General features: G+C 42.7%; 1 protein-coding gene across 1 annotated transcript in view; it reads left to right on the forward strand.

Annotated features, from left to right (window-relative positions):
- LOC142658668 (adrenodoxin-like) overlaps window positions 1-13,352 on the forward strand; it is a 140,876-nt gene extending 127,524 nt beyond the window's left edge. Inside the window, exons 2-4 of the mRNA XM_075834268.1 lie at window positions 1,234-1,361; window positions 1,448-1,577; window positions 12,036-13,352. Coding sequence (XP_075690383.1) covers window positions 1,234-1,361; window positions 1,448-1,577; window positions 12,036-12,153 — 376 coding nt within the window. The 3' untranslated portion in view covers window positions 12,154-13,352. The remainder of the gene's footprint in view (window positions 1-1,233; window positions 1,362-1,447; window positions 1,578-12,035) is intronic.
- Window positions 13,353-13,730: the final 378 nt, after the last annotated feature.

The following is a 13,730-nucleotide window of genomic DNA, read 5'->3' on the forward strand; positions in this document are numbered from 1 at the left end:
TGTATCCTACAAGCACCACTTATTTCACTGGTTCTGCGGCCCGAGGAGCGGGAGAGAGAAAGTGCGCCACCGTGACCAAAGGGCGCAAATACCAACTTCAGCTCAGAGAGCCCCGCCCACCGCGACTCGGCGCCCGCGTTACCACATGTACACAGGGTGACACAAATTTTTTATTACACACAAGTTATACTACACTCCACGAGGAATGTATTACCTTAAAATCAGACAATCAATGGCCTGTCCGAGATGCACAATGTTGGCTGCAGATATATCACATATGTGGTAGAGATGATCTAACATACAACCTTTCTGGTGTAATTTGAATGAAATTATAAGGGATGTTTACAAATGTGGATTACCGAGTATAATCAGCATGTGTATACAGGGAAGCATATCAAATATAGAGGGAGGGGACAATAATACCCGAATGTTTTGTAGGAGGCTTTTTATGGCGAGATTAACAATTGTCAAAAATTTTATCAATCTTGTAGCTTCCAAAACCCAAAACTGGCTACGTAGTGTTAATAAATTTAGGAATCTTGAAAAATGGTGATATGTTAAACATGGTAAAATGGATCTGTACTGTTCTAGGTGGGGTTTCTTGGAAGTTTTTAATGGGTTATAGATATGGAGTTGTACTAAATTGAACACTTAACATTTATTTATTTACTTTCTTCCTCCAGTTTGCGCTGGGGCTGGGGTGTTCAAGTGATAGTGGGGGAGATAATAGGATAAAATACTTTGATGCATGTGATCTATTTTTAACTGCCTCGGGAAGATGGCTGTGTGCTGTGTTTTTTTAACTGAATAAAAATGTTTTGAAAAAATAAAATAAAATGCACTTTTGTGGCTTGTCAGTAAAGGTTACCTGGTTAGAAAGCAATGGTGTGGTTATCATTATACAACATTATATATTGCAAGAGCAGTCACTCTTCATGTTTCTGGAGTTAAAATGAGGCTACATTGGTAGGCATCTGTGTCTTCTTTGTTTCAGGCTAACGTGGACTTCAGTTTGGAGCACATATACTTTTTTCTCTTTGATGAGGAAAGATTTGACTTCACAGTTTGCATGTTCGGACCTATTTTAGATGCCTTTTAGTTATTACATTATCGATGTGGAATAAAGCAATAATTGCTTTTATGCTATTTATTAAAATTGCAGTTAAGTGTGGTTTGTGGTATACATAGAAGAAATACAGTATTCTAAAGACAAAATTCACATCTGTTTGGCAGAAGCTCAGAAGAAAACTTGACAGTTAATTTCATCAATCGTGATGGAGAAACTCTGACCGCCACAGCTAAAGTAGGGGAGAGTCTACTGGATGTGGTCATCCGGCACCACCTGAATGTTGAGGGGTTTGGTAAGAACAATCACTATAAGCAGAATTCTAAACCTATGTTATTGTTGACTGTATAGATAAACTGTTTCCGTTCTTTATTTATTCAGGTGCCTGTGAGGGGACTCTAGCCTGTTCTACTTGTCACCTCATATTTGACCAGAAGGTCTTTGATCAGCTCAGCTCCATTACAGATGAGGAGATGGACATGTTGGATTTGGCTTTTGGACTGTCTAACACGTACGTTCGTGCATATTTAGAGTGAATATAATGTCTACATTATACCTTGTTAGTCAGTGCTCCAATACATCTAAAAATTCATAACATCCTATACAGACCTATTAGTATCCATTGTAACAAACTACAAACAAACGCTGTATAGTCTGATTCTGCAGTCATATTTCTTCCATTTGTCCAATTCTTAATGCTTACTTACATTCGGTATGTTAAGTAAGAAGTTAGAAACATTTGTAAGAGAATAAGACAGGAAGATCAGACTATGCTGGGTTTGTTTGTAGTATGTTAAAATGGAGACACATAGGTCTGCATAGGAGTTGACCATTTGTGAGTTGCTGGTGAATTTAGCAGCCAGATTCACAGCAACCAGCTCATCACATGGGCAGCTACATTCGGAAAGGGGGTTGAAAATGCCAATAATTTAGCATTAGTGGAACTGCTGAAGTCTCAGATAAACTGACATTCTGAACATTTGGAAGCCTCTACACATACATATAGACGTACTATGAAAACGCGCACATACACACATACATACACACACACACACACACACACACACACACACACACACACACACACACACACATACACACACACACACACACACACACAATGAGACACACATGTGCCAGCTGTCAAGTTTTAGCACAACTGGGGACTTCATCCTCAGGGGTGGTATTTCTAAAAACAGGTTCCCTGTTTTTCGGACGAAGACATGCGGGGTGGATGGGTTCACTGTGTTTTGCGGTGTATCGCGCCATTGAAAATGATTCTAATAATGAAATAAAACAATTATGATATTCCAAATACCCCCTACATTAAAGTGGAATCTAAATAAAGAAATTCCCTGTCCAGAATGCTTTAGTGTGGATTGCCACACTTTTTATATAATTACATAAGTGTACAGACCTACCCACACATTATATTAACCCCTTCTCGTCGTAAACAACTTTCAGATTTTCATTTTAGTTTTTTCCTCCCAACATTCCAGAAGCCATAGTGTCTTTATTTTTCCGTCGATATAGTACTATGAGGGCTTGATTTTTGCAGGACGAGTTGTAGTTTTTCGTAGCACCATTTATTTTGCCACATAATGTACTAGGAAATGGGAAAAAAATTATTTGTTGGGTAGAAAATGAAAAAAAATGGATTCCTCCATGGTTTTTTGCGCGCCGTTTTTACGGAATTCACTGTGCAATTAAAACAACATGTTAACTTTATTCTGTGGGTCAATACGATTACGGTGATACCAAATATGTATAGTTTTTTCTATATTTTACTACTTTTACAAGTAAAAACCTAAGTGCAAGGGTATGTTCACACGGCGGGGGTCCGTAACGGCTGAAATTACGGGGATGTTTCAGCCTGAAAACATCCCCGTAAATTCAGCCGTACCGGCATGTGCAGGCGCTTGAACGCCGCGTCAATTACGGCCGTAATTAGCGCTGCTATTCATTGGAGTCAATGAATAGCGGCTCCAATTACGGCCAAAGAAGTGACAGGTCACTTCTTCTACGCGGGCGTCTATTTACGCGCCGTCATTTGACAGCGGCGCGTAAATATACGCCTCGTGTGAACAGACAAACGTCTGCCCATTGCTTTCAATGGGCAGATGTTTGTCAGCGCTATTGAGGCGCTATTTTCAGACGTAATTCGGGGCAAAAACGCCCGAATTACGTCCGTAAATAGGCCATGTGAACATACCCTAAAAAAGAAAATTTATTTTGTGTCGCCAAATTCCGAGAGCCATAACTTTTTTATTTTTCAGTCGATTAAGTGGTATGAGAGCTTATTTTTTGCGGGATAAGCTGTAGTTTTCAATAATACCATTTTGGTGTACATGCGACGGTTTGATCACTTTTTATTTCATTTTTTGTGGGAGATTAGGTGACCAAAAAATAGAGATACTGGCGATTACAATTTTTTTTTACGGCGTTCACCGTGCTGGTTAAATAATGATTTATTGTAATAGCTCAGACTTTTATGGACGCGGTGATACCAATTATGTTTATTTATTTTTTTATTGTTTACTATGCTCTAGGGGGAAAATGTTTTTTTTTTAAAGTTTTAATATTTTATTTTAACTCATTTTTACTTTTTTTATTAGTCCCCCTAGGGGACTTCAACCAGCGATCGTTAGATTGCTTGCACGATATACTGCAATACTAATGTATTGCAGTATATCGTGATTCTGACAGGCATCTATTAAGCCCTGCCAGAGCAGCCATAGCAACCATCACCCCCCCTCCCCCCGCGATTGCGTTGCGTGGGGGGGTGCGATGAGCTGTTAGAGGGGGTCGCCCCCTCTTTCTCACGATTTAGATGCTGCGGTCGGTATTGAGCGCGGCATTTAAGTAGTTAAACTAGCGGGATCGCGCTTAAGCGCGATGCCGCTAGTTACTCTGAAGTGTCGGCTGTAACATACAGCCGACACCGGCATCGTATGGAGCGGGCTCACTACGTGAGCCCGCTCCATACTTCCTCTTCCCGGCTATGACGTAACTGCATGTCATATGTCGGGAAGGGGTTAAACTCACCCATTATGTATGTTTCACTTAACAGGAATGGATTATATTAGATGAGACAACCTGTTAAAATGGCTCTAATAGCTTGTTTACCCCCCACTATTATCCATTCCTGCTCTTCATTAACTCATTTCCTATTAGAAGTCTAAATAGAAATTATTTAAAAATGAAATACAAGTTTTTCAAGATATAAAGTTGTAGATTACAATAAACATATCAATGTTACCACAGGACTTTCATGCGCAACCCCTACATGACACAACGACCCCAAAACCTGTACATGTCTCCAGACACACACTTAGAAAGCATTAGGCCTCATTTACACGAGCGTGTGCGTTTTGCGCGCGAAAACCACGCAGCGTATTGCGCACGTTGGCATTGCGTTTGCACTGCGTATACGCAGCGTTGCTGTATTTTAAACGCGCGCATGTCCAGCGTTTGCAACGCGCGTAAAAAACGCAGAGGTGATTAATGCGAGGCCAGCCTACAAAGAGGCCTGCTGGCCCAACCCCTGCTTGCTGGGAAAACAGGTTTTGCACCTTATTTTCCACCTCTGCAGAAACCCCAGTGTGTCTTTCTCCATTGAAGTTGTTATTGGCTTTGCACGGCATACTTATGCCTTCTCAGTCGCTGGCACGTGTGCTTCTTGCCTGGAAGATCTCGCGTTGTTTTGGGGAGCGTCGACCCATGCTGCAGCACCAGACGCGTGGAAGATGTCGCATTTGGGTTCATCCACTTGTGGCCCAACGTACGACGAAAGGCCATTTCCATACCCTGTATGAGGACTTACAACGGCACCCTGAAAAATTTAGAGCGTTCTGCCGCATGTCTGTGGGCACATTTGACCTTCTGCTTGAGCAGATTCTCCCTGGTATCACCTACAAGAATACCAACATGAGACGCTGCATTTCGCCTGAGGAACGTCTGCTTGTGACCTTGAGGTATGTGTGCAGTTGCAATTACTTAGTCAATGACGCTGTCAGTTTTACCAGCCCCCCCTAACATGTGTTGTGGCTTTCTTTTTCTTTCTCTTTGCTTTCTAGATTTCTGGCCACAGGCAATAGTTATCATTCGTTACATTTTGAATTTCTTTTGGGAGTGACCACCATTTAGTTCATTGTCACATCCACCTGTGTCGTGTTGTGGCAGAGGTTAAAGACCACGGTCATGCCTCAGCCCACGACAGAACAGTGGCTATGAATTTCAGAGGGATTTCTTAGAGCAAGTAAATTTCCAAATTGCATTGGTGCCCTAGACGGCAAACACATTCGTGTGAAAAATCCCCCACGCAGAGGCTCACAATACTATAAACTACAAACAGTTTTTTTTCTATGGTATTGTTGGCCTTGGCGGACACAAATTATTGTTTCACTATTGTTGACATCGGCTCGTATGGAAGCTCGGCAGATGCCCGCATATTCCGTTCATCAAGAATGGGGAAGCGACTCGTGAATAATCGACTGGCGGTGCCGAAACCTTCCATCCTCCCTGGCTCCAGCGGACCCCCAATCCCGTATGTCATCGTGGCGGATGAGGGGTTTGCCCTGACAAGGCAAGTCATGCGGCCTTTTGCAAGAAGGGGCTTGGATGACCGTCGGCGCATGTTCAATCTCCGCCTAGGCCGAGCTTGTAGATGTGTGGAATGTGCCTTTGGCATTATGTCGAACAGCTGGCGTGTCTTTCTGACGACAATGCAATTGTCCATGCAGAATGTGACACGTGTTATACAAGCGTGTGTCGTTCTGCATAACTACTACCTTTGATGCAGAATATATCCTAACACATGCAGCCACCAGCGACAATGCCCCGGGTATTCCTCTCGGCCGATCTCTCACATCCGGCCTTCGAGTGCGGGATACTTTGGCGTCATATTTCGAGTGCCCATCAGGAGCCGCACCGTGGGGGCGTGATCACCTTTGAAGGGTTGTCTGTTTTTTGGAGGCTTCACTACACAGGTCACAAGTGGCCAGTGTTTTTTTCAGTTTTTTTGAGTTCGTGTTGGGTTAGGGACTCGCAAAACATGAGGACCCTTGTCGCGGGTTGCGAGCTTACATCTGTCGGGGTTTGATCAGGACATTTGACATTTGGAAACATGCTTTCTGGAGATAGAATGATGGTCGGCCAAAAGTTAGGCGAGTCCAATTGCGAGTGTACTTAGTGTGCTTCGAGTCCCATGACAGCACCCAAATGTTCTCATCTGTTGCAAACAATGTCAAACCCCGATAGATGAACTAAAACCTCATAACACGTGTGCATGCATTGGGGGCAAAGGCCAGAAGTGTGTGAGGGTATAGACAAAAGAAATGTGGGGCAAAGATTGTGTTGAGGGGTGTGAAATAAAAACAACACGCAATAGAAACAATGAACATCCATGTTTTTTATGTGTTCGTATTTCACACTACCGAAACGTGTGGACAGTAAGAACAAAAGATATTTTAATAAAAATAACACCAACATGGTGTAACAAACATTATAGGACGAGTTGCCATCCCGTACAACAAATTGGCCGGCCAACTTGGAGGACACCAACACACTCACAGATGTTGGTAGTGGTGGCCCGGGGAGGAATACGCGGGCATTTCAGCACCACTATGCTGGACCTGGAGCTGCAGAGGATGTTCCTCGCCAGCATAGTGGTGCTGATGTTGTCCGTGGTACGTTGGGGCAGGGAAGGGGGGAGCCATAGGGCAAATATAGGGGTGCGGCCGTTCCATCGGGGTGGCATGATGGTAGGGTGCCGGCAATTGGGGCGTGGTGGCCGGCATGGCAAATCCGCGCCACTGCTCTATGGCCGTGAAGCAGTGGTTTGGATTGTGGGGGGGTGTGGAGGCGTCGATCAAGGTTATGATCGACGCATGGAGCCGGGCCATGCGATCCATAGGGACCAGGCGGAGTAGGGGAACTATGCCGCAGGCAAAGAAGTCCTGGCCGTCCTCATCCGCGGCTCGGCTCAGGAATTCCAACACCCGGCTATCCACTTGGACACCGGCGGAGGGCTGTGGAGCATGGCGCCGGCGAGTTGTGGTACGCAGGGGGCGCTCCTCAGCCGGAGAGGCGACGGTCCATGCAGACTCGACAGGGGCGGGGTCCAGGGGTGTCGGCTCCAGGCTAAGGGGCAGGTCATGGGCAGCAGGAGGTTGCGGCTGAGACTCGAAGATGTCCGTGTCGTCAGCTGTGTCCTCAAAATTGTCGGTGGTTCTGGAATGGGAAAACAGCGTTAGAACACAATATAGATCAATGCCCACAACAACACGATGGCAAACAGGACATGGGCGAACACACATTAGACACATGCAAAAGCACAATCTCTTACGTCCGCATCTCCATAATGTCCTTCAAGAACATCAATTGTTTCATATAGATGTAGGGGCGCTTACGCGAGCCCCCATCTTTACTGCGTCCCTTTTCCCCCATTTCTCGCCTAAATTGGTCACGGCAGCACCGCCACCGTGTTTTTATATCTTGGACCGTTGGAGGAAAAACAAATATAACGCCATAACAACTCTGCCCTCTCACAAAATGAGGGAACCTACCCTGCTAATGACATGGTACACGGTGATGCGCCTGCTACACAAAAGGTCATTGGCCAGTTGCGCGGAAGACACATACAGGGCCACAGTTCTTCAATAGGGATGACATTGCATTGTTGGTAAAAACATGGTACTCACCCAACCGACTGCGGTCCCGGGTTCGGCCACTCTCCCATTCCTCTCAAAAAAGCTCCTTTGCAATCTCCTCCCAGGCGTCCTCCTTGACCGTGCGGTCGTGGTACGCCTCCGCGCGAGTATCCCAAATAGCCCCATGGCCCTGGACCAGGCTGATGAGGCGCTCAACGTCAAGCCCACACGGGATGGCAGCAGATGTCTGTGGACTGTAGTCTCTCTGACACAGGCTTGCCCACTCGCAGAGAAAACGCAAGCACTTCCTGGTTTATGTTTGCTTTGTCCAGCTTTATAAACTCTTTTGCATGGACATAACAAGTGATGCGTGAAATTCGCGCACGCAACGCAGGAGCATCCGTGTGGCATGAGTGGTTTTCACGCACCTATTGACTTCAATGGGTGCGTGATGCGCGAGAAATGCACGATTTTAGAACATGTCGTGAGTTTTACGCAACGTACTCGCGCTGCGCAAAAAACACGGACTGTCTGCACTGTCCCATAGAGTAATATAGGTGTGTACGTCACTTGTGAAAAGCACGCGCGGCGCACGCGCGTATATTACGCTCGTGTAAATGAGGCCTTAAAGAATTTTTTATTTAAAGATGACCTGTCACTAAAATTAAACCCCACATGGTTTACACCTTCTGTAAAAAGGGCAATACATGACAAAAAAATGGCATTTGAAAAATACAAATCTGAGGGTACAGCTGTAGCTTTTGTAAAATATAAAAAGCTTAATAAAATCTGTAAAAAGGTAATAAAATCAGCAAAAATACGAAATGAAGGGCAGGTGGCAAAGGATAGTAAAACAAATCCCCAAAAATTCTTCAAATATATAAATGCAAAAAAGCCAATGTCTGAACATGTAGGACCCCTAAATAGTGGTAATGGCGAGCTGGTCACAGTGGATCAGGAGAAGGCAGAGTTACTAAATGGGTTCTTCAGCTCTGTATATACAACAAAAGAAAGATGTAGCTTGTGCCTGTGCTGTTAATATATAAGTTGATATACTGAATTGGATGAATGTAGATATGGTGCAAGCTAAATAAAATAAAATAAACGTACACAAGGCCCCAGGACCAGATGGGTTACACCCTAGATTTCTTAAGGAGCTTAGTTCAGTTATTTCTGTCCCCCTCTTCATAATATTTAGAGATTCTCTAGTGACTGGTATAGTGCCAAGGGACTGGCGCAGGGCAAATGTGGTGCCTATTTTCAAAAAGGACCCTAGGTCTTCCCCGGGTAATTATAGACCGGTAAGCTTAACACCCATCGTGGGGAAAATGTTTGAGGGGCTATTGAGGAACTCTATATACAGGATTATGTGAAAAAAATAGTATTATAAGTGACATCCAGCACTGTTTTACTAAGGACAGAAGCTGTCAAACCAACCTAATTTGTTTTTATGAAGAGGTGAGCAGAAGCCTAGACAGAGGGTCCTCTGTGGATGTAGTGTTTTTGGACTTTGCAAAGGCATTTGACATTGTCCCTCATAGACGTCTAATGGGTAAATTAAGGACTTTAGGTTTAGAAAGAATAGTTTGTAATTGGATTGAGAATTGGCTCAAGGACCGAATCCAGAGAGTTGTAGTAAATGATTCCTACTCTGAATGGTCCCCGGTTATAAGTGGTGTACCACAGGGTTCAGTGCTGGGTCTACTATTATTAAATTTATTTATTAATGATATAGGGGATGGGATTAATAGCACTATTTCTATTTTTGCAGATGACACCAAGCTATGTAATATAGTTCAGACTATGGAAGATGTGTGTGAATTGCAAGCTGCTTTGAACACACTAAGAATTTGGGCGTCCACTTGGCAAATTAAGTTTAAAGGGAATGTGTCGCTAGAAATTTTTTTTTTTTTTTTTAGTTTAACAGTTAGTGTATAAATGATTAGACATTGTTATAATTTTTTCACAAGTCAGGAAATATTATAAATTAGATTCTAATTTATAACATTTCCCTGTGCTTATCACTAGAGGGAGCAATTCCCAAAATTGCAGAATTGGCATGTAGTAAAGCAACCACATTTCTTTATGCTGCAAATTTGGTGTAAAGACACACGCTCTAGTGAGCTCACAGAATACCCCCTCCCTTATCCTGGCTAGTGCCAGGAGAAAGGAGGGGATTGAATGTTCAAGCCTCCTACACTGTGTGCTGCCATTTTTTGAGCGAATACACAGTGTAGTAGGCTTACATACAGTGGTAATCACACACTAGAACACGAACATACACAGACATAACTTACCTGCTCCTGCCGCCGCCGCTCCCTCCGGTCTGTACGCTCCGTCTGCTCCCTCCACTCCTAGTGCTTGCTTCAGAAGACATGTCCGGAAGCCGCGACTGGAAGTAGTCATCTTACTGTCTGGCCGCTGTTTCCAGTCCACAAGAAAATGGCACCGAATGTCGCTCGGCCGAAGACCTTCCATTTGGACTGTGTGGGAGAGGCGCATGCGCCGTTCCCACACAGACGGCGTACACCATAGTGAATGCGAACTCTCTATGGGGATGTATGTGCCGTATTCCATCTCTGTATGTGTCATTAATCGACACATACAGAGATGAAAAAAAAAATGGCAGCCCCCATAGTGAAGAAAAAGTTTGAAAAAAAAATAAAGTAAAACACAAACACACAAATAAATAAAAAAAATAAAAATAACACACTAAAAGCAAATTGATCTAAAAAAAATTTTTTCCGCGACACCCTTCCTTTAATGTAGATAAATGTAAAGTTATGCACCTGCGTACGAACGACCTGCATGCATCATATGTCCTAGGGGGAGCTTCACTGGGGGAATCACTTATTGAAAAGGATCTGGTTGTACTTGTAAATCATAAACTAAATAACAGCATGCAATGTCAATCAGCTGCTTAAAGGGCCAGCAAGATATTGTCGTGTATTAAAAGAGGCATGGACTCGCGGGACAGGGATGTAATATTGCCACTTTACAAAGCATTAGTGAGGCCTCATCTAGAATATGCAGTTCAGTTATGGGCTCCAGTTCATAGAAAGGATGCCCTGGAGTTGGAAAAAAATACAAAGAAGAACAACGAAGCTAATAAGGGGCATGGAGAATCTAAGTTATGAGGAAAGATTAAAAGAACTAAACCTTATTTAGCCTTGAAAAAAGACGACTAAGGGGGGACATGATTAACTTATAAATATATGAATGGCACATACAAAGAATATGGTGAAATCCTGTTCCATGTAAAACCTCCCTTAAAAAACAGGGGGGCCCTCCCTCCGTCTGGTGGTAATGTGTTACCAATGGTTTTCTTGGTGACTGTGGTCCCAGCTGCCTTGAGATCATTAACAAGTTCCCCCCGTGTAGTTTTCGGCTGAGCTCTCACCTTCCCCAGGATCAAGGATATCCCACGAGGTGAGATTTTGCATGGAGCCCCAGATCGATATTGATTGACAGTCATTTTGTATATCTTCCATTTTCTTACTATTGCACCAACAGTTGTCTCCTTGGGGGGTGTAATTTCCTAAAAATAGTCATTTTGGGGGTGTTGACTGTGTTTTGGCACTTCACAACTTCCGTAATGCTCGTATGCTGTCAGCAAACCAGCTTTGGAAAATTTTCTTTCCAAAAGCCAGTTTGCGCACCCTACATTGTAAGCTTCACCTTGTTTCCAGCATCTAAGAAATGCGCACACATTTAGTATCGCTCTAGTCATCAGAAGTTGCCAAATATGTATTCAGGCGTGTTTACCCAGCGTCATTCTCCAGATGTAAAAAAACAACATCTTAATTCACATATTCACTTTTTTTTTTTTAATTTCCCTTTTTTCCTTTTACATTTTTTAAAAAGTAAAATATATCTATTATTTTTTTTACAAATTTTAGAAGCCCAATATGTTCTGAAAAAAACAGGACCAAATACATGTAGGTTGGAAGAGTAATAGAAGAACAATTCACTTTTAAATTGGCACATGGCTAAAACTTGAAAATGGGCCTCATCAGGGAGGGGGTGGGGTAAAGCCTCTGGTCAGGAAGTGGTTAATCATACATTTCTGAAAGGAATAACAGAGTAGCGGCACAACACAGAGTTCTAAGAAAATATGCTCCAGAATTTTTATTTTATGGGGAATACAAGTATTTACTAAAACAGACATGTGGGGATAGATGACTGGTCCCCTTTAAATGTAGAGCACAATCAGTTGTTTTACTATGTTACTCAGACTCCATACCTGATTCCTTGTGAAAAATTATATTATTTCTAAGCTTGATATTAAAGCTCGTACATTGCTCTTTCTAATCTTACAGGTCCCGTCTTGGATGCCAGATTTGCATGACAAAAGCCATTAATGGAATGACAGCGCGTGTGCCAAGAGATGTGTCTGATGCCAGACGAGACCAAGTTGAAAAACAAAGCAAAGAATGACTGGCATATCTGACCTTATATACATGAAAGATATGTCAGTCATTGAGAGGCGGGTTGGTATAACGTTGCGATAGTATTTTTTTTTTCCTTTAAACTAAGTGCCTGTTACATTCTCCATCAATCTACTGAACTTGCTCTGGATTTGCAGAAACTCTAGAATTGCGGAATAACTACTTTTTAAAATTAAAAACAAAGCAATGAAACATCTGTTTCTTCTCATGTGAATGCCTGAATACATTATGTTAGACCCAGCATTTTAAGGGAAGATTCAATTATAATGATAGTGTGGTGTTATAGGTAAGAGAATCAAAAGTAGGCTATTAGGAGGTCATTTCATAACTCCTTCTGACACAGAAGATACATTTGATTTACATAGGAAATGCAGATCTTTGGCCATCAAAGGATGTCCACTGTCTGACAAATGTTTAATTGGCTCTTTCCTCACCAAGGTGCGAGATGTGTTGATTAAGGATTTGTCACTAGGGCTGACCAAACATCCTGACCAAACATCTAAAGCTATGCAAATGGGTGCCTGTGGTGTGTCTGTCTGTGGACCAGGAGAAACATGTGACAATGGCTTATGTTCAAAGAAAGTATAATACATCAAGGCAAACCCCGTCATAATTTATATTTGTAATGACCCACATAGCTAGTTATGATCAGGGAAAATAGCCCTCATATATGTGTCAAATTCAGATCCCTACACTCAGAGGAACTACCTGGGATTGGCTATTGGCTAAAAACATGGGCCTATTATAGTGGTGTTTGATATGCCCTGGTTGGTAAATGTCTGCACAGGTGAATGCAGGTAATATTATATTTCTAGGGGATTCCTGCAAGGACACATGATCACTTTTATGTTTCTCTATAGAAATACAACTGTGTAATGGGAGGAGTACCCTTCATTATCATATGAACAGCCTCCTCTCAGTGACATCACCAGCCAGTGAACTGGAGGGAAAAAACTGGGTTTAAAATGCCATGAGAAGTGAGGGTCAGTGTCAGTCGTTGGGGATCCATATCTCGGTTGGAGTGACTGCCCATATTTTCAGCTGTCCCCACAGCCAGGATATCGCCGCTGTACATCAGTAAGGTTTTGTTCTGTTTCTTTTATCCCTTTTATTTTCATAAACTGTTTGATTGCATTGTAACTGTATGTATATTGTTTATCTTTTAATCTGACATCTATTTTATGTATTGCACTGCACTATTGTGTATTAAATTTGAAATATTTATAAGTCTCTTCCTTGTAGTCTTACAGAACTTAATCTTCCGAAGGTGAGGAACGTTACCTGTATTTTATGTTCAATTTAGATAACCTGTGTTATAGGAACTGGTGTTAAGGGAACATAGAGACTTAGGCCCCTATTGCCTAGATAAGTATAGGTGGTGGTAGCATACTGTGGTAAAATTATTGGGGTGTTGGAAACTACGGGAGTAATTTAGCATAATCCTGTCATCTAGAGTAGGTGGGCGTGGATTTATGAGGTAAATTAATAAGCTCAGTAGTGTAGTTCACCCCTGTGACGTGACCTGAGATCGGCGATCGTCACAGATAGTACTCCAATTTCAGTTTT

This window comes from Rhinoderma darwinii, chromosome 8, assembly GCF_050947455.1.
Source record: "Rhinoderma darwinii isolate aRhiDar2 chromosome 8, aRhiDar2.hap1, whole genome shotgun sequence".
Classification (NCBI taxonomy): Eukaryota; Metazoa; Chordata; class Amphibia; order Anura; family Rhinodermatidae; genus Rhinoderma; species Rhinoderma darwinii.